Below are 21,582 nucleotides of genomic sequence, written 5' to 3'. Positions count from 1 at the left end.
CGCCTACCTCGCCGCCCTCCGCCCTCCCTTCCCGCCACCGCCGCTTTGCCCCGCCCCTTTTTCTATTCTGTACCCTCCCCGCTCCCGCCTCCCAGCTACTCCGCCCACCCGCGCACTTCGCCTTAAATGGCGACCGTGCGAACGCGCAGCGGTCACGCGCAGCGGGCGCGCCGATTGTGCGCCGAAGGCGCGCCAAAGGTAAGCCCGTCTGCGCCCGTCCGCGACCGGATCGCGACCAGCGCCAGGACCCCTGGCCCCCGAAGACCCCGACCGACCCGCCTGACGTACTCCGCCGCCACCCTCACCGCACTCAACACCGGCCGACTCCCAGATTGCCATCAAGCCTCTCCACGACGAACCCACGGACCCTTCAGCTGCCACGCCTGCAAGTTCACCTGCACCCGGACCAGCCTCGCACCAGCACCCGCCAAGCCGAACACCAGCAGCACCCACCTCAAGTGCATCCTGCTCAACACCCGCTCCGTCCACAGACACGCCATCGAACTCTGGAACCTCCTCGACACCACAGCTCCAGACGTTGCCTTCCTCACGGAGACCTGGATGAACGCCTCTTCAGCTCCCGACATCGCCATCGCCATCCCAGAAGGCTACAAGATCGTCCGGAGGGACCGAAACGCCAACCAGATGGGAGGAGGCATCGCCATCATCCACAGGAACACCATCCGTCTCACGACCAGCACCGACAACTCCCTGACCAGCGCCGAACACCTGCATTTCCAGATCCACACCAACCCGAACACCACCCTCAGAGGCACTCTGATCTACCGACCCCCTGGCCCACGCACACAATTCAGCGAGGACATCGCCGACTTCGTCAGCCCGCATGCCCTCCCCTCCGCTGACTACATCCTCCTGGGAGACCTCAACTTCCATCTGGAGAACAACAACGACCGCAACACCAGCACCCTGCTCGACAACCTCGCCAACCTGGGACTCAAGCAACTGGTGTCCACCCCCACCCACCTCGCCGGACACACACTCGACGCTGTCTTCTCATCCAGCAAGGACATCGACTTCAGCCACGCCACAGAGCTTCAATGGACGGACCACAGCTGCGTCCACTTCACCTTCAAGAAAACAACGACCCTCCACCACCACCAACAGGCCGCCCGCAGAAGCTGGAACAAGATCACAGCAGACCAGCTCGCCACCTCCCTGAGCCAGCACCCTCCTGCCAGCTCAGCGAACCCCAGCCAGGCCGCCGACAACCTCACGAAGTGGATCAGCAACTGCGCGGACGAACTCGCCCCACTGAGGACCCCGCCCAGCAGACCCGGCAGCAAGAAAGCCCCATGGTTCACCGACGAACTCAAGAGCTCCAAGAAGAACTGCCGAGCCCTCGAGAGTCTGGAAAAGGGAACCAACACCGGACAACAGGACCTCCTACAAACTTGCCACCCGGAAACACCACCAGCTGATCCGCGCCGCCAAGAAAACAGCATTCAAGGACCGGTTGGACAACAACGCACACAACTGCAAGGAACTCTTCAACATCGTCAAAGAGCTCTCCAACCCCAGCGCAGGAAACAACGACATCACCCCATCACAAGACCTCTGCAACTCCCTGGCTTCATACTTCCACAACAAGATCGCGGATATACACAACAGCTTCAACAACCAACCTACGCACACCACGACCGAACAACCTCCCCCCACCACCACCCTCCACGCCTGGACCCCGATCAGCACCGAAGACACCATCCGCACGATGAACTCCATCCACTCCGGATCACCGACCGACCCCTGCCCTCACCACGTCTTCAACAAGGCCGACGCCGTCATCGCACCCCACCTGCGAGACATCATCAACACATCCTTCGACACCACCATCTTCCCCGAAAGCTGGAAACACGCCGAACTCAGCGCTCTGCTCAAGAAACCAACAGCGGACCCCACCGACCTCAAGAATTACCGCCCCATCTCGCTCCTCCCGTTTCCAGCCAAAGTCATCGAGAAGACCGTCAACAAGCAGATGGCCGCCTTCCTCGAGACGAACGGATCCCTCGACCCCTCACAGTCCGGCTTCAGAGCCAACCACAGCACCGAGACCGCCCTCATCGCCGCCACCGATGACATCCGAGCCCTGATGGACAACGGAGAAACAGCGGCCCTCATCCTCCTGGACCTCTCCGCGGCTTTCGACACGGTCTGCCACCGCACCCTAGTACGGCGCCTCGGCTACGTCGGAATCCAGGACAAGGCGCTGGAATGGATCATCTCCTTCCTCGACGGGAGAACACAGAGAGTCCGCCTACCACCGTACAAGTCAGAGGCCTCCGAAGTCATCTGCGGCGTCCCCCAAGGATCATCTCTGAGCCCCACCCTCTTCAACGTCTACATGAGCCCCCTCGCGGCCATCGTACGCAAACACAACCTCAACATAATCTCCTACGCCGACGACACCCAGCTGATCCTCTCCTTGACCAACGACCCCGCCGCCGCCAGAGCCAACCTGCACGAAGGGATGAAAGAGGTTGCCGAGTGGATGACGACCAGCCGCCTGAAACTGAACTCGGACAAGACGGAAGTCCTCATCCTGGGCTCCTCTCCTTCCGCCTGGGACGACTCCTGGTGGCCTCCCGCCCTGGGCACCGCACCCAAACCGACAGACCATGCACGCAACCTGGGCTTCACCCTGGACTCCTCCCTCTCCATGACCAGGCAAGTCAACAACGTCTCCTCGGCATGCTTCAACATCCTACGCATGCTACGGAAGATCTTCTGGTGGATCCCCACCGAGACCAGGAAGACCGTCACCCAGGCCCTCGTCACCAGCCGACTGGACTACGGCAACGCCCTCTACGCCGGCACCACCGCCAAGCTCCAGAAGAGACTCCAGCGGATCCAGAACGCCTCAGCCAGACTCATCCTCGACATCCCACGAACCAGCCACATCTCCGGACATCTGAGGGACCTTCACTGGCTCCCCGTCAACAAAAGAATCACCTTCCGCCTCCTCACCCACGCACACAAAGCCCTACACGACCAAGGCCCGAGCTACCTCAACAGCCGAGTCAACTTCTACGCTCCCAAACGCCACCTCCGATCAGCCAACCACGCCCTCGCCGCCGTCCCCCGCATCCGAAGAGCGACCACAGGAGGAAGGTCCTTCTCCTACCTGGCCGCCAAGACCTGGAACTCCCTCCCGACCGACCTGCGCCTGACCCAAGACCACCTCTCCTTCAGGAAGAAGCTGAAGACCTGGCTGTTCGAGCAGTAGCGGCTTCCCCTTCCCCCCCCCCCCCCAGCGCCTTGAGACCCTACGGGTATGTAGCGCGCTTTATAAATGTCATTGATTGATTGATTGATTGGATCCCCTTTCTGCCCCACTTTCTGAGGATCTTTTGTTCTTTTCTTTGGGCCAGCAGGGCTCTGCTCTGGGCACTATAAAAGGCTATCTTTTTGCTATTTCAGCCTTTCTCAGGCTCCCCGATCAGCCCTCTCTTTTCAAGTTCCCGGTTGTAAATCGATTTCTCAAAGGCATTACACACCTTTTTCCTCTTATTTCTTTCGTGATGCCACAGTGGGACTTGAATCTGGTTCTTACATACTTGATGTGCGCTCCCTTTGAGCCGCTCCACAACTGTCCTCTTTGTCTCTTGACCTTGAAGACTGCCTTCCTGGTGGCCATCACCTCCGCTAGGCGAGCGAGTGAGCTCCAGGCTCTTTCCTGTAAGCCTCCCTTTCTATCGGTCCTTCCGGAAAGGTTGTGTTCAGGCCCCGTCCTTCCTTTCTAAGTTGTTACGGCCTTTCACCTTGGGCAAGGTAATGGACCTTGCCCAATTTTTTTCCGCATCCTTCCAGAGAGGAAGAGAGGCTCCACCGTCTGGACCCAAAACGTGTGCTTTCATTCTATATCAACCACACAACTGTTCCGGGTGGATGACCAACTCTTTGTTGGCTATGTTGGCACCAAGAAAGGTTGGGCGGTGGGCAAGAGGACTGTCTCCTGCTGGGTTGTCTTGTGCATCAAAGCCTGCTACTCTTTGGCTAAAAAGGAGCCTCTGGTGGAGCTGCGTGCTCACTCCACTAGAGCAACTGCAGCCCCTACTGCACTGTGACGTGGTGTCCCCCTGCAAGACATTTGTCAGGCAGTCATGTGGGCTTTGTTGCACACATTTACCAAACATTACTGCCAAGTCCAGAGAGACCGCTTTTTTGACTATTCTGTTCTCCGAGACTTTCTGGTGTGATCTTAGTTCGCAGACCCTCCACCGGGGTTGATATTCCTGGGGTATCTATTCCAAGGTAAGGAATCTATCATTAATGTGTTTCTTTCAGATGCACAGGTTACTTACCTTCGGTAACTATGTAAGAAACATTAGTTAGTGATGGATTCCTTACCGCCCCACCCATCCTCCCCGTTCTGCGAACTGATTTCTAGGGTCGTCATCCCTTTCAGGGCCCTAGTTTTTAATGCACCAGTGGTCCGTATCTTGCATGGCTCTGCGTACCTGGCGCGGAAAGTCGTGTACAGAACTGACGTCAGTTCGCATGGGCGGTGTCTAAGTAGCGCCCACGACGTCATCCCGGTGACCACGACGACGGACACAGAGCCACAAGACGCCACCTACCGACATGCTGGGGTACTGCTGACAAAAACTTTCTGGATCCAGTCTGACGCCTGGGGATATTCTAAGGTAAGGAATCGATCACTAACTATCGTTACTAAAGGTAAGTAACTTGTGCATTTAGCACCATTGTTCTCCCAGGACTCAGTGTGGAGTTTGTCTTGGTATTCAGAAGACTGGCTTCAATTACATTGTGTGGTTACAGCCAGAGACAAAAAGTCGTAATAGATCAAAAAAAGCACCTCTCACCTGTACAACTTAAAAAGCACTTCGCACCAGGGACTCTTTGTTGTAAGCATTCTTAAATTGTGGTCGATCCTATGGAGGAAGCAGTGCTATCTTTTTGGGCGACCTTTGTTACCTGTTAACCAGTTGCTTCCGACCTCTATTTCTGTCGCCAAGCTAAAATCTGATCAGACAAGTTGCTCCCTGTGACTGTATATGTGCAGGACTGCTTTTCATAGGCTTAAAATTTTGAAAGTCTCACTTTTTATTTTTAAATATGACTTTAACAATCTTATGACATTCACTTTTATTAAACTTTGTAGTATGTGATTTAATGAAATATACATTTGATTGTAACATATTGGTGTTTTGTTGTGTTTTTTTTCTTCTTTTTTTACAAATACAAATACAATGTCTGCTTTGTATATGTTGGTATGCTGGCCCCTTGATAAAGCCAACAGTCCGACTTTTTATATGTTTGTGTTCTGAACAAAGTCAGTAAGTCTGCCTTAGCCAAAATAACAAACTCCCTTTAAATTGTAACATAGATATGTGATAGTTTTGTAAGGCGCTGTTACATTATAATAAATATGGTAAATTCATTGTGGTGTATATATATATTTTTTAAGCCTGCGTCTAGCAGTGAGGCTACAATGCCAAGCCATCACTTTAACACTGTTTACTTCACTGTAACAAACTATATTTTAGAAGTATCGTTATCAATCATTTTGAAGTAGTTTAAAATGTTTGGGCATGGAACCATTTAAAAAAAATCTTAGGACTATAGAATTCTTCTTTATATAGGCATGTTCAAAAACTGAGTACAACGGCATGGTTAGATGACTTTTTTAAACTTATTGCCACGTTTGGTCAATGGAAGCTAAGACTTACTTTCGGTCTCCCCCAGGCTGTAGCTGAAATGAATGGAAAAGAGATAAATGGTCGAGTGGTCTACGTAGGCAGAGCTCAGAAGAAGCTAGAACGTCAGAGTGAACTGAAGCGCAAGTTTGAAGTCATCAAGCAGGAAAGGATTAGCAGATATCAGGTAGATATTTAAACAAAAAAATATACTTTTATGATCTGATGTAAGTTGTTCAGTTTAGTAATTTGCACTTTACTGCTTAGAACATCTAGTAGACTAATTCGGATTGACACTTCAACCTGGAGATTCCTTAACATATGCATATCCCAGGCATCAGAATGAATCTAGAAACTTCTGCCACAGCTCTCCTGCACCTGCAGGGGGGTCCTGGCTCCACTTGGCACTGGAAATGAAGCCACAATACCTCCACCGGAGCAATATAGCACCCACTTTAGTGTCTTGGTGTGTATTCACTTTTTTCTGCACCCTATAACGTTGATTTTAAGTGCTCTCTCATATTGAGTGATTTTATTATTTTTTTGTATTTTGTTTTGCGGATATTGTATAAACTTTCATAAAACAATGTATAGTTTTTTTTAGCAGAGTGATAGGAACAAAAACTCCACACTTTGTAAGTATGTACATTTTCTTAAAGTCCATCCATACTAATGAACAGATCATTAAGCAGATGATATCTTGAATTAGACTACAGAGCATGTTAGAGCGTTAGCATCTTTCTTATGGATTAAAGTGCAAGAGTGCTTAACAGTAACCTCATTCATGTACATAAATCCTTCATTAAAAATGTCAATGATTACATTTGGTGCTAATAATGTCAATGGAATCACTTCAACATCTTCCAATAATTAAAAACAGATCACATATATAACCAACTTTGTATTAAAGTGCTACTTTGCTCTAGAATACCTACATTAACTACACCTTAGTTTATTCACCCCCCCCAAATAATCTTCAATAAAGTGCTTTTCAGCAAAATGTTAACCTTGGAAGACATTGAAAGCCTTTTAATCACCTGCTGAAAAAGCTAACAATCATTTCTCACTTCTGTTATCACTCCCAAACATACTTTCCACTCTATACTACTTAGCAAAGTGCATTGTGCTCATAGTGATCAAAGGCTTTTCAAACGGTCAAGAACGTGGGCAAGCTCCTGGATCGCTATGCTTATGCATACTCAAAAATTCAAATTCTTGTCATTTTCATTACTAATGTTCAAACGTTGGAACGTTTTTAGATTTCTAGCATTGTACTATCCAAGACGGGCGACAGACATAGCAATACAATTAAAATATTGAGCCTGTTTGCTCAAATTACTAGTATTACATCAATATCTAAATCATATTAACGTGGTTTCTGGCTCAATTACGACCCGCATACTTTTTCAACGTTCTTGAAATATCTTTTTTACATGTTCAGCACTTTATACATTTTGGTATAAGTTATGTAACCAACCCAGAGTCCTCTGTTTGACACCGAAAACGCTGATCTGGTATTGCCTGAAACATCCTGTGTAAAGTATGTGGGCTATAAAACGCTAAGCAGCTTAACAAAAAAACATTCTTTTAGGGGTTTGTGACCCATCCCGGAGATGAATTGCCATTCACTTAGAGTTCTCTTGCTGTTTGTAGTTCTGTAAATGTTGTCTAGGAGTTAAGAGATCATTGATGAACTGTTATTCTGTTGTGCCGCCCTGTACCAATGTCTACCCCTGATAGTTTGTTTAGGTCTCGCCTACGCAGCACGCATACGGTGCATAGGAGATCTTTAGCCGCCATACAGCTCTTTTTCCAAGCACATACTTGTGCCTTCGGTTTTATTTTATTTATTTATTTTATTTATGCAATTTTATATAGCGCGGACTTTACCCGAAGGCGTCAGAGCGCTTCACAATAGGAACAGAAATGAAACAAACTGAGAACATTACACGAACAAAAAATTGCAAAAGCAAACGTTACGTTACATACGGTAAAGTGATAATTGTGAGCAAACAAAAATACATGAGGTAGTAAAAATTGTGAGCAACCAAAAATACATGAGGTAGTAAAAAGTGCACAGGAGGAAAAAGTGACAAGTGTGCAGGCTACAAGAGAAAACAAAGTATAATTTGAGGTATAATACTGCAATATATGCTAGACACTCGGGCACAAGAACAAACGTTACGTAGGCAAAGGTGGCACTTGTGCAAGTATCAAAGGTAAAAAACATGTGAGAGGAAGCAAACCGTGTGTTACAGGGGCGAAGTGGTGTGTGCAAGTTGCAAGAGGGTACCCAACACAAGTACATGGATAATACTGCAATAAAAGGCAAACACTCTAACCATAAGAACATACTGGGAAGGCACTTCCAAGGTCATGGAAAGTAGAAATCTTCAGTAGTGGGAGGTCTTCCTTCGGATAAAAGAGAGGACGCGAGTTACTTTTGGAGGTGTCTCTGGAGGAGGAGAACTTTGAGGTCCCTTTTAAAGGCCTGGGAGGAGGCGGTGGTCCGGAGCTGAGGGGGGAATGAGTTCCAGATTCTCACTGCGTTGCCTGAAAAGGATTGGGCCATCGTTCTTTCCTTCTTGAAAGTGGGAGGTTCAAGCAGTAGATTCTCCGCATCGCGTGAAGGTCTAGAACCTCCAGAGAGTTTCAGTTTATTCGCCAGGTAGCGAGGAGAGGAGGAGTGCAAGGCTTTGTGGGTGATCCAAGCGGTCTTGTAGATAGCTCTAGCCTCAAAGGGAAGCCAGCGGAGGGTAGATAACATCGGTGTGATGTGATTGCTTCTTTTGGCCCCATAAATGAAACGAGCTGCTGAGTGGAAAACAGACTTAAGTGGGGACAAGTGGGATTTGGGGAGGCCAGTAAGAAGAGAATTGCAGTAGTCGAGTCTGGAGAGGACCAGTGATTGCACCAGGGTTATAAGGTCCCGCTCCGGGAAGAAGCGACGGATTCCCCAAAGAAGGCGCAGTTGGTATCGAGCAGATTTTGCAATGGAATTGATGTGGGGAATTAGATTGAGTTTTTTGTCTAGTATGACACCAAGGGATTTGGCGCTGTCAACAATGATGGGTTTATTGTTTAGTAGATTCATCTGATCCATCCATGATTGAACCGGGGGAGGGGAGAGTGAGGAGGAGAACAGGAGGAATTCAGTTTTGGAGGGATTCAGAATCAGTTGATGAGATGACATCCAGTTTTGAATGGAGTCGAGAGTGGAGCTTAGGATGGAGAGATCGTGAGTAGAGGCAATCTTGAGGTAGAGTTGAGTGTCGTCAGCATAGAGATGATAGTGAATCCCGGATTTACTTAGGAGATTTCCCAGTGGTTCTCAATAGAGATTGAACAATGTGGGAGCAAGTATCGAGCCTTGGGGAACACCTTGACCTACCGCCACAGGAGGTGAAAGACTGTTCGCTATTTTGATCATTTGGGATCTGTCAGAAAGGAAGGATGCAAACCATTTAAGCACAGTGCCATCCATGCCCATTCTCTGTTTAAGATATTGAGGAGGGTGTTGTGATTGACAGTGTCAAAGGCTGCGGAAAGGTCAAGGAGAATTAGAAGACAGGACCCCCCTGAATCGAGAATCCTCAACGCGTCATCAACCACTTGCAGTAGGGCTGTTTCAGTGCTGCAGTTTTGGATGAAGTCGGACTGACAGTTGTCAAGAAGATCATTGTCCTTGATATGACGAGAGAGTTGTTTTGCTACACATCTTTCTGTGATCTTCGCAAGAAAGGGAAGGTTAGTGATGGGGCGGAAGTTGTTGAGGTCATTCGCATCAGCAGTGGGTTTTTTAAGAAGAGGGTTGACCTGCCCAGTTTTGAAGGAGGCAGGAAGGGAGCCTTGCCGGAGGGAGAGGTTGATCAGAGTGGTCCAATAGGAGAGGGAATGGGTATAGAAGTCAATGGCGATGGCACTGGGGATAGGGTCGAGAGAATGGTTGGAGGGCTTCGTTTCTCGTATGCACTTGAGAAGGGCATCTTCAGATATGGGGTCAAAGCTCTGCCAAATGGCTAAGGATTTGCGCTCCTCTGGAGGGGTAGGATGAGCGACCTGATCCACAAGTGATTTCACTTTTTCATCGAAGAAAATAGCGAAATCCGCTGCTCTCGGTGGCATACGGCTTGCAGGAGTGCGCAGCGGCGCGCCACAAGCACGAGTGTGTGTGCTTTGAAGAAGAGCAAACAGCTGCTGCTTAGATCTCGCTTGCACCCCCTCCCCCCACACACACACCCACACACCTGTCACTTGCTTAAATCTTCAAGACTCAAGCCCGCCCAGCTGCAAGAGTTGTCTCCTGTACCGATATTCCATTTTACAACGTATAGAATTGTGCTATGTGCTGCGAAATGGTTTATGCAAACTAATTAACTACAGAAATATACTTAAACAGCAAGTTGTTAAGTCTTCTATTCCAGGACCAAATGGCTCAGTGCATTTTAAATTCCCGGAAAATGACCCTCCAGGCTGTGTATTGTTCCAGTCCAGAAAGGAAGGGAATGCCCACGGGTAATTCTGACTAGGATCTAAAGAAGCCTGTGCCCACATTCTTCCAAAGAGTATCCCAGCGCCCCTTCCGCTCACCCCCCCTTTCCCACCCGAAGTTGGGTTTTAGGTGCAAATCTGCTGACTTTATTTCCATTCCGGAATTAAAACACAGCTGCTTTGCCACATGTAACACTTTAAAAATGTAAACATTTCTTCTATGGCGTCTTAGAGCTGAGATGATGCTCGACCGTGACTTAGCAAGGTGGGTTCCGAGAGGCGTCTCTTCTCCGATCCTCTGGTCCAACTCCACCCTGCTTTAACTCTTCTCCTGCCGCATTTCTTTCTCCATCCTTCCCTTTCTTCTCCCCCTCGTCTCTGCTCTCCGCTCCCATTAACGGGCTTCCTTTTCGTCCACCCCTTTCTTTCCCTCTTATCTTCGTTTCCCTTTTCAATACCCTACCACTCCTCTTGCCTGCAGGGCCTTAATTAGGGCAGTTTAGGTGTTAGTGGTTCTTCCGGGAGGTTGTGCCGTGAGCGTGACCGAGGAACAAACCAGTCCGGGGAGAGGAAGCAGACGGGCGGTGTTTTGGCAACTGGGAAACAATAAATGGTTGCATGGCTAATAGAATTTTGTTGCGCTACTTACAGTGAGCCTATTCTCTACATAATGGCAAATTCTTGATGCTCATTTGGCTTTTCCTCCTTCATGGTGGCCCATATTTACGTGCATTGAGCTTGATATGGGGAATTGTAATTCTTCCTTCTTTATGCCCCATAATTAACACATATTGATTTCACTTCCTCAATCATTAGTGAACCTACTTATTGTGAAGCGATTTTCTACATGCAGTGATTCTCACATGGGGCTTCTTTACTTGTAGCATCCACTATCCCTTAGTGGATCCTCCGAGCAACTACCTGGGTGGCTCACCGCTGGCACCCTTAATTTTTGCGTACTGCCTACCTCTGGGTGAGACCCTACGCCATTTCCTGATCCGACACACACGTGCTTCCTCCCCCTCTCTCTCTCTCTCACTCTCACTCTCTCTCCACTCTCACTCTCTCTCTCTCACTCTCTCTCTCACTCTCTCTCTCACTCTCTCTCTCTCTCTCCCCTCTCACTCTCTCGCTCTCTCTCACTCTCTCACTCTCTCACTCTCACTCACTCTCACTCTCACTCTCACTCTCACTCACTCTCACTCACTCTCACTCTCACTCTCACTCTCTCTCTCACACTCTCTCTCTCTCTCACACTCTCTCTCACTCTCACTCTCTCTCACACTCTCTCTCACACTCTCTCTCTCACTCTCTCACTCTCTCTCTCTCTCTCTCTCTCTCTCCCCCTCCCCCTCCCTCCCTCCCTCCCTCCCTCCCTCCCTCCCTCCCTCCCTCCCTCCCTCCCCTCTCTCTCTCTCTCTCTCTCTCTCTCTCTCTCTCTCTCTCTCTCTCTCTCTCTCCCCTCTCTCTCTCTCTCTCTCTCTCTCTCTCTCTCTCTCTCTCTCTCTCTCTCTCTTCCTCTTCCTCCTCTCTCTCTCTCTCCTCTCTCCTCTCTCCTCTCTCTTCCTCTCTCTCTCTCTTCCTCCTCTCTCTCTCTTCCTCCTCTCTCTCTCTTCCTCCTCTCTCTCTCTCCTCCTCTCTCTCTCTTCCTCCTCTCTCTCTCTTCCTCCTCTCTCTCTTCCCCCTCTCTCTCTCTTCCTCCTCTCTCTCTCTTCTCCTCTCTCTCTCTTCCTCCTCTCTCTCTCTTCCTCCTCTCTCTCTCTTCCTCCTCTCTCTCTCTTCCCCCTCTCTCTCTCTTCCTCCTCTCTCTCTCTTCCTCCTCTCTCTCTCTTCCCCCTCTCTCTCTCTTCCTCCTCTCTCTCTCTTCCTCCTCTCCCTCTCTGCACCCCTCTCTCTCCACACCCCTCTCTCTCCACACCCCTCTCTCCACTCCCCTCTCTCCGCACCCCTCTCTCCACTCCCCTCTCTCCACTCCCCTCGCTCTACTCCCCTCTCTCCACTCCCCTCGCTCTACTCCCCTCGCTCTACTCCCCTCGCTCTACTCCCCTCGCTCTACTCCCCTCGCTCTACTCCCCTCGCTCTACTCCCCTCGCTCTACTCCCCTCGCTCTACTCCTCCCCTCGCTCTACTCCCCTCTACCCACCCCCTCGCTCTACTCCCCTCGCTCTACTCCCCTCGCTCTACTCCCCTCTCTCTCTACCCCTCTCTCTCTGACCACACCTCTCTCTCTCTCTCTCTCAGCCTGATAGCACTGCTTGTCCTTTAAAAAAATACAAGCATTGGCATAGCCAATAGGTCTCGCCTTTGGGGCATTATAAGTGTTTAACCATGCAACAGTTAATGTTGTTGCACCAAGGATATTGTGTTGCATAACTAAATACTTATAAGGTCCCAAAAGCGAGACCTATTGGCTATGCCAATGCTTGTTTTAAGTAGCCACTTCATCCTCGTATATGTCTTATTACTCCTCTAAACATTACATTGCTTTCAAAAAGCCTGATATCTGCATAAAACGAAACACAAGCAGGTAGATCTCAGCCCTTTGCGTAATATCCCCTCCCAGGTTTTCCAACTTTGGTCCATCATAAAATCACTGCTCTTAATGAAACCTAAGCGGGACTTGGACCACGCTACATTCAGGATTTGGTGGTGCCATATCATCCCTCTTGATCTTTGAGATCTCAGAACCTTGCCTCGTTCACTGTGCCTACTTTCCTCTTGACTTGCATGAAAGGGCGCTCCGCATGTTTAGGTCAAAACTATGGAATTCCCTTTCAGTCACTTATAAACTGTGCGTCACTAGTTGCTTTCCAAAGACCTGGTTGTTTTGATCTGCTATTTCTGTGCATCCCTCCTATCTACTTTGCACCGGGAAAACCCCAGGAGGTAGCTGCCCGGCACAGTACAGATTTCAGTAACCACCCCTTTGCATTCCAGATTTCCAAAGTGGACTTGTGCATTTTGAGGCCTAAAAATGTACAATCCTTCAATAAATTAATAATATGGCACAGTGGTGAATACTAAGAGCTAAACAAAAAGTTTGATACAACTTTACATTGCATAAAACACCTTATATCTAGTCTCTTTCTGAAACTTTACTGTTTTTTAAAAAAGATGGCAGGTCTCTTTCAACATCTGGATTAATACAAAGTTGTCTGACTTCTACGTCTTGAGTAATTCTGACAGTATTATTCAAGTATGATGCCTGATAATTCTGCAGGTGGGGTAGCACCGGCCCTCCCTGTTTATCTAGTTGTGAGGCTGGGAACTGAACCCTGTGATGTTTATTGTTTAATATAAACGTCCCAAATTATGCAGCAGGGTTGACTAATTTATACTGCAAGAAAAGGCAAAACATTATGTAATGGTATTACTTCTTTAGTTCATAATTTGTAAGCTTGGTCACACTCTTGGGCATTGGTTGTACCTCATTTGTACCAGTTTAACATCCAAATATCTCAGTAAGCAACAGAAAGGTGTGCAGTCCAGCTTTGCAAAGGGCCTTCAGCAGCTCAGCAACACGTGTCCTCCCATTTTTGTAAATATTGCACAGTATGAGCTAGAAACAATTTTTTGTTGTTAAAATCTGTAGATTATGCAGCTGATGTCAGATTATGTGGCAAATGCTGCAAATCAATAATCCTGCATAAATGTAGCAGCCGCACAATCGCATAATTCCGGTGGCCTTTCTTATAGGTTTCTAGTAAAGTGTCTCTACATGATCCCAGGGCCCATACATTAAATGCTACTAGAGGCCATGCACCACACTTTGTGCCATTCACAAAAGTAGCACTTAAAAACATACCTAAGGCCTACCGTTGTAGCCTGTAGTGCAGTTTTAGACTGCCAATTCGACCTGGTAAAATAATCCTTTTGCCAGGCCTGAGTTCTTCCTTTTTGATACATATGACACCCCTAAGGTAGGTCCCAAACAGCTCCCCGGGTAGGGTGCATTGCACTTGAAAAGTAGCAATTTTTGTTTTGTGTCCTGGAACCGAAAAGCCCCTAATTTTTTTTTATTTTTTTTACTGCTGTAAGGACTATCGCTTCCATATAATAACATGGTGTTACCTTATAACACTTGAGCACTAACATTTGTTTTGGAACAGGTAGAAATATAATGTTTAGTCTCAAAGGCATTTTAATATAAAATCATTTAAAAGGGTGAAGTCTGATTTTTAAGTCCTATTTCTGAAAATACCACTTTTTGAAAGTTTGCATTTTCTCGTCCTAACCATTTGGTGCCTAGATCACACGAACCTACTGTTAGGCTTTATGTATTCCTCCCACACTGTGAGGTCAAGAGCTTTGGTGTAGGCAGGTTGGGGGGGGGGTAGATCTGTTCCCTGCCCCACTAGCTCTTCAATGAGACTTGCCTAGAGTGCAGAAGAAAAAAACTACCACTCGAGTTTTGTGACCTTAGACATCTTGAACTCTTGACAGGGGAAGGCAGGATCTTTGGAGAACTAGATGTGGTGGTAGCCTAGAAGATCCCCCCACTTTAAAGACTGGCACCAGGTATAAATATTGGACCCTCAAACAAAAAACTTAAGCACACTCCGGGACCTTTGGAAGACTTCAGAAGGACTGCCTTGTTCTCCAGACGACTTCCCTATTGCCACCAGAGGGCTGCCCTGCAGCTTGAGGCCTGCCTTCCACCCCAGAAGACTGCAATACCCCAGAAGACTGCAATACTTGAGGCCTTCCTTGCTGCTTGAACCCAGACTACCAGAGAGATTCCAAAGACTAGTTGGAAAGACTTTCACAAACAACTTGGACGGACTAAGGGGCCGCTGGTTCTGTTATTTAGCAAGAGCTAGATACAATATGCTCTAATTTGAAAAGGATCTGAAGGAATCTGTATTGAGTAACAGACTTCTTAAAGGAATGCATCGAACTTTATCGGGGATACTTTATTGTTTTTAACAAGCCCAGATTATATATGATGCGAGTGATGGAATCATAAAAGTTGGGACTGGTTATCGCACAACAGCAGGCTCATTTAGGAAATTCATACAAATTAAGAAAATTCCAAGCCTCATATGGATGGGAGAACCCAGTGATTAAGATTAATTGCATAACAGAGTGACATACCTTTTACCTGCCTATAAACTTTTAATGGACGGAGGTACATAATATTACTGTCTTGATAAAGAAGGTGGAATAAGATAAAGCCTCCGAAACGAGTCTACGCCCTATTCTGTTGAAATAAATCCATCTATACGAACATCGCCCTAGATGATGATCTACAAGGCATCAGTGTATGTGTATAAGTTTAACTGTGAGTTGTGACGATTTATGACCAAGATTACTGTCTGTTTTAACTCTTGTGTTATGATTTTTTGAAGTATTGTGAATGTGATTAATTGTTTTTTACATTGTAATACAATTTTCAAGATGATTCTGTGGATTTAAATGGTTATAACTTTTGAAAAAAATTCTTTTTTTAACTTTTGACAAAATAATAAATTTTTGAATAAATTACAATCATTACTTCATGAATAACAAGTGTTTGTGCCAATACATTGTATCCACCAGTCGAACTGTAACCTTTGAGTGGTTGTTGTGTGTATGCAGTCGGGTTTGGTTGTATGAGACCAAGTGTGAACTAACAAATAATCCCAGAGGACATAATTTTTAATTTCTTGTCTTAACCCTAGTCCTTTGGGTGTTCAAGGGTTCCTCTGCTTTTTTGAACTAGTTGGCTGGCCCCCTGTACGAGCTACAGGGACATGACAAGCTCCAGATGCCTTGAAGCGTGCACATGGCCTCTGATGGAGTGTCTTAACCTCCTAAGTAGTGCCCTTCAAGTCCTGGACCGTTGGAAGTGGTGCTGGAGTTGCTGCTCCTGCCTAACCCTAAAAGTTGAGACTTAAAAAAATGTTCATCAAAAAGTGCTGGAAGAACCAACAGAAGACCAGGACCTACCTGCCAGCCGTTCGTCCCTACGCGCATTGCTGATCGGCCCGTCTTCGTGGTAGCTCACCCTGAGTTCCGTTAAGCTGGACTTCTCTGCAACAGTATCTGGCCTCTTGTAGCCCCAGCTACTGCTTGGTCCCGCTGTAGGTTTTCGACTTCCACAATGTTGTCGAAGTACAAAGGTAAAAATCTTCAATGGCTCAACAGCAACATGCTTCCCATTAACTGCCACTTTCCCTAATTCCCTCCCACCCTGCCTGAGAATCCAGCTTTTCCTGCACAGATCTTTTGCACACCATTGTCAATGAATTCACTGAGACTTAATATACTACTCCCTGGCTATGACAGCGACTTCTCAGCCACTACTAAGTCCGAAGGGTTGCAGAGACTGGCCCTAATCCACCTGTGTATCTAAGCTGCACTCCATAGTGTTCGACCTTAATATTTTTACTTGGCCCCGGTCTTACGCAAACAGATACCCGTAGTTGGCGCTTTGACCTTTTATTTAAAAATTGTAAATGAAAATTAGCACCTAAATTACATACAAAATGACATCAAAACAAATTAAATCCAGTCAATAGAACCGGTGTAATGATTTTTAAAAATTCATCATTCCGGTTCTACTGATTTGGATTTCGTTTGTTTTGTCATTTTATTTATTAAAATGTACTCTTTTATTTTTTGACCTTTCTTTCTAAATTGGTTTTTGATTGATCTTCTGTTTTTTCAATTAACCTAGCCAAGGATAACGCTGAGGTGGACAGGGCCTTGTCTGCGGAAAAGTTGACATTGGCTCATGAGGTGAGCCTGAAGAAGCTGAAACATAAAGCTAAACAATTCTCTAGAGTCCACCAGTAATGGTGGCAGCAATGCAGTGTCCAGTGAAGTGCTGAGGTCTGCATTCACCAAGATCTGGTGCCTCGCTGTGTGGTAGGGGATGATATTGATGTATGTCAGCTTTTCAGTCTACGAGGTAGCCCTTAGGATGCACAGCATCCTGGAGGAGGATTGGCAGGTGGGGAGGGGGGGCAAGTCACTAAAACTCATGACTACATTGGGGAGGGATACACTACTCACATGGGAGGTGAGGTAGGGGACCAGACGAAGTCTGCTTAAAGGAAGATCATTCTTGTCTCCATATTTGAGCTCACCTGTACGAAATTCTACATAAAATCCAGGGATAACCAGAAGTTGCCCAGTCATTTTTGGGTAGATTTCTTGGATCATTCCTATAAGGCTGTGAGTGGTTGGGTGAGGGGCAGTAAGGTGAGTGATTTCAGTGGTCTGTATGATCTGATTTTGAAGGGGAACATGTTCAGTACTTGCTTTACAGAGTCACGCAGAGAACTATTGACAGCAAGCTTACATCACCTAAGGAGCTTGCCCAGAAATCAGACCCCTTGGTCAGCACCAGAGTGTCCCCAAATTTCTGGGAGATCCCCAAAAACGTGGATAGTTTGGGCAACAGAAGGAGGGGGGCATAAAAAAACAAAGGAGCTATCTAAAGGCCTCAAACAGTTCTCAGAAGAAGGATACTCAATACCAACCCCTGACCAGCAGACGAGTGGGTTTCCCAAAAAGAAGTCACAGAAGTTCAACCCCAAATATCATGAGTGCTACAGATATGGACACATCCAGGGAGAAGCAAAATGCCTTAAAAGGGGGCAGCCCCCTGCTGGTGGCCAGACACAGAGGTAAACAAGTGTAGAACTTGGGAAGGAGGTTGTCCCTGTTGGCAGGCGGAATAGAACAGTTTTTACCCTAGTGTCCCTGGGTTACAAGGAGATAGTGACAAAAGCCCACATGCATTTCAACACTTCGAAGTATAGGCAGTGGGTCACCATCAATGGGCAGCAAGTGAAGGCTATAAGAGACCCAGGAGCTAGCATAACTACTGTCCGGAGTCCTCTGGGGTTCCCAGAGCTGGTAATTCTCAGTAGATTGCACTAGGTTGTGGTGCAGCCAACTGAGAGTCACTACGCTGTGGTTTAGCTTCCCTTTGAGTGGGTGTGGAGGTCTCTGGTTCCTTGAAAGTAATTGTGAGTCCACCATCCCTGTAGATTGTCTGCTTTGAAATGACTTGGAGTAGACCATCTGGAAGGTGATAGTGCTTTAGTTTCACCTGGAGATGTTGCGGTTACCTCAGTGGGTGTACCTGACCACAAGACCTAATGCAGCCTGAGAGGGTAGTCAAGGCAGCCTGGAAAGTGTCCCAGGTAGCTGCCAAGAAGAGCAAGGGGCGTGGGAAACCTGCCCCTGAAACTTCCAATGTCTGGGAGGAGGCTGTGCCTGAGGGTGATGACCCAGAACCTACAGGGAGGACATTGCTGCCTTGGGAGAACTGCCTGAGGTGCTGGTTGGCAAGCGGAAGGTGGGCCATCCATAGAGGAGTTCTGCAGAGCTCAAAAGGAGTTCACTACTCTTGAGGGCCTGAGATGGCAAGCTGAGGCTCAGATAGCTGGTTCACCTCTGGAGATCACCTGATATATTGGGAGAATGACCTCCTGTACAGTGAGCCTAAGGTTCCCGACCCTGGGGCAATCGGGTGTTGGTGTTACCTCAGTGCTACAAGGTCTTTCCATTGAGTTTGACTCATGATATATCCTTGGCAGGACATCTGGCGCAGGACGAGACCTTTATCAGGCTTGTTGCACACTTTTGTTGGCCCTGGATGCAGTTGATTTCAGATGCATTCTGCATGTTGTGTATGATCGGCCAGGCCAGTGCAAAGTCACGGAAAAAGCTAAAGGTTCCCTCATCTGTCATTTGCATCCCCTTTGAAAGAGTGGACATCAACATTACTGGGCCATTGGACCCCATGACTGCCTTAGGCAAAGGTCAACCTGGTCTTGGTGGACCATTCCACCAAGTACCCTGAGGCCATATCTTGACAGACTGTGACTACACCTGCAGGGGCCAGGGGATCCTTATGGGTCAGTGGAAGGTGTCCGCCTCTTCCCTCACCCCAGAGCAGTCGAGGTATTGGCGCTAATTGCTGAGGGAGGTTGCCTCTTTGCTTTCACTGACCCCAGGGCTCACTCATTTGTGTATTATTGATATTGGGGTCAGCAAGGCTGTGAGGAACACAATTTGCAGGCCATCTAATAAGGTGAGAGCTAGTTTCAAGGAGTAAGTGACACAGATGCTTCAGTTAGGGGGGGATTGAGCACTCCATTGGCAATTGGTCCAGCCCAGTGGTGCTGGTATCCGTAGCCTCCACAGAACTCATTTCATTTATGGATGATAAGGGGCTACATTGTCATGAGGACTGGTGCTTCCCTCATACTCACCCCATCACATGAGCTGATAAGCTCATAGACTGGTTCGAAGCTGCCAAGTTCCTATGTACTTATGACTTGACCTGTAGATGCTTGCAAATTAACAAAGAAGGGGGACCGAGGGCTTGGAAGGTCCAACGTACATGCCCTAAACAATCTTAAACAAAAAGAAGGTACGTTGTTCCTATATCGGGTCTAAAAAAGGGGAGGGGGGAATAGGAGAGCTAAGTACAGGATACCACGATTACAGGGAGTCCAACTGTTGTACAAGGGGAATATTATTCCCTTTGGAACTAGGGCCCTCACACACCGAGCCAGCTAGGTGTCATGCTTCATCATTGGGCCTGCTCCTCGTCGGGTCGGCGCTGCAATACCCGACGGGCACCCAATGAGGGGCTCTTCAGCGGAGATCTTTTGTTCCATGTTGTAGGGTGTCGTGGGGGTGAGGGACCTAATAAGTGTAGATGTGATGTGCTAGTGGGTGAAAAAGGGGGTTAAAACCAGTTCGGTAGTCCAGTAAGCGACCTTTATTCTGGTAGGCTCCCTACCTGATTAAAAACAAGAGAGTGTGGGGCATATATGACCATAATGGATCAACGTATTTGCGCCCTACTCTTACTTTACGGGTCAACATGTTTCTTGCTTTAATCGTCAGGGGGGATCAGTTGCAATTCTTCAGGACCTTGGTGAAAACTATCTACACATCGTGATCAGGTGGACACAACTACCTACCACTTGGTGAGACTACGGGAGATGTACACGCAGACATAGTGGCAACCTAATCTTTACAAAAGTATTGCCTCAGCAGTTCCTGGCTGATAAGGGACACACATGATGGAGTGCCCTTTGTATCGAAGGCTTCAAATTGTAAACCTATTCTTGAATCGCCGGAACCGGTCAGTAACGTGTAGTTACGCAAGGATGCTGGCAAATTGTCCTAACCGGAGGGGCTCAGGAGAGGTCTGCCTTCTTCATCACAGAGAGCCACTTCCAATTTAGAGTTATACCCTTTGGGGTACAGAATGCCTATGCCACCTTCGAAAGGTTGGTTAACAGGCTCCTGGCTGGATGGAGGTTTTCAGGGCTGCCTAACTGGGTGAAATTGCAATCTTCAGTTCCAGCTGGGAGGACATCCTGTTCCACCTCCAGGAGGTGCTTCATGCCCTAGGGCAGTCCTGACTATCAAGGTGAGCAAGTGTCAGAGCAGGGATCAGTTGTCTGTCCGGGACACCAAGGGGGCAGGTGCAAGATCCAGCGCTTGCAGACCAAAATTCAGATTATCCTGTATCAGTACTCAAGGCTCCTTACTTTCCCAAAGATTTAATAGTGCATACAGACAATTCACCATGGCATAGGGGCTGTGCTCACACAATGCTGCATGAAGAGGACCTTGACCAACCTGTAGCCTTCATCAGTAGGAGGTTACTCCCCAGGGAACAGTGGAGTGCTATTTAGAGGGAAGCTTTTTCTATGGTCTGGGCACTGAAGAAATTGAGACCATACCGGTTTGGGACTCGCTTCTAGGTTCAGATAAGCCCATCAGATGACTTGTGCAGATGTGAAGTGAGAATCTAGAACTGTTGAGGTGGTCTATCTCCCTACAGGGAATAGACTTCAGAGTGGAACACAGTCCTGAGACTGACCACGCCAATACTGAAGGTCTATCCAGGTTCTTCTGCCTTAGTAATAACTCCTATGAGGAGGGGTAGTTCTACCTACATATGTAAGACCGGACGCCTTGGTGTGGTCTTTCTGCAGCCTTTTTGCCTTCACCCCACTAGTTTTCTGAAGTACATTTTAGGCACATTTAATGTACTTATAATTTCTAGTGGTACTACGTGCACCCAGGGCCTGTAAATTAAATGCTACTAGTGGGATTGCAGCACTGATTGTGCCATCCACTATAGTAGCACTTTAAAACATGTCTCAGGCCCGCCATGGTAGCCTGTAATGCAGTTTTAAGCCTCCATTTCGACCTGGCAAATTAAACCTTATGTCAGGCCTAAAACTTGCTTTTTAATACACTTGTCACCCCTCAGGTAGGTAGACCCTAAACAGTACATGGGGTAGTGTGCATTGTATTTTCTTTTTTTAATTTCTTTTTATTAAATAGAAACAAGAAAAACCAACGGCAGGTGCCTTACATCACGGAACAAACAACAATTATACCATCATAAAACTGAGTAGACGGGTGATCCCCGAGGCAAAGACGGAGCCAT

General features: G+C 47.5%; 1 protein-coding gene across 2 annotated transcripts in view; it reads left to right on the top strand.

The window, feature by feature from the left end:
* The window catches only part of LOC144768339 (embryonic polyadenylate-binding protein-like), a 573,566-nt gene that overhangs the window by 303,990 nt on the left and 247,994 nt on the right, over positions 1-21,582 (top strand). For both annotated transcript variants that reach the window (XM_078651918.1, XM_078651920.1), the window contains one exon: positions 5,725-5,862. In XM_078651918.1, the coding sequence (XP_078508044.1) occupies positions 5,725-5,862 (138 nt within the window). The remainder of the gene's footprint in view (positions 1-5,724; positions 5,863-21,582) is intronic.

This window comes from Lissotriton helveticus, chromosome 7, assembly GCF_964261635.1.
Source record: "Lissotriton helveticus chromosome 7, aLisHel1.1, whole genome shotgun sequence".
NCBI classification, from domain to species: Eukaryota; Metazoa; Chordata; class Amphibia; order Caudata; family Salamandridae; genus Lissotriton; species Lissotriton helveticus.
The sequence above is the reverse complement of the archived record's forward strand: the minus strand, read 5'-3'. Positions and strand labels throughout refer to the sequence as shown.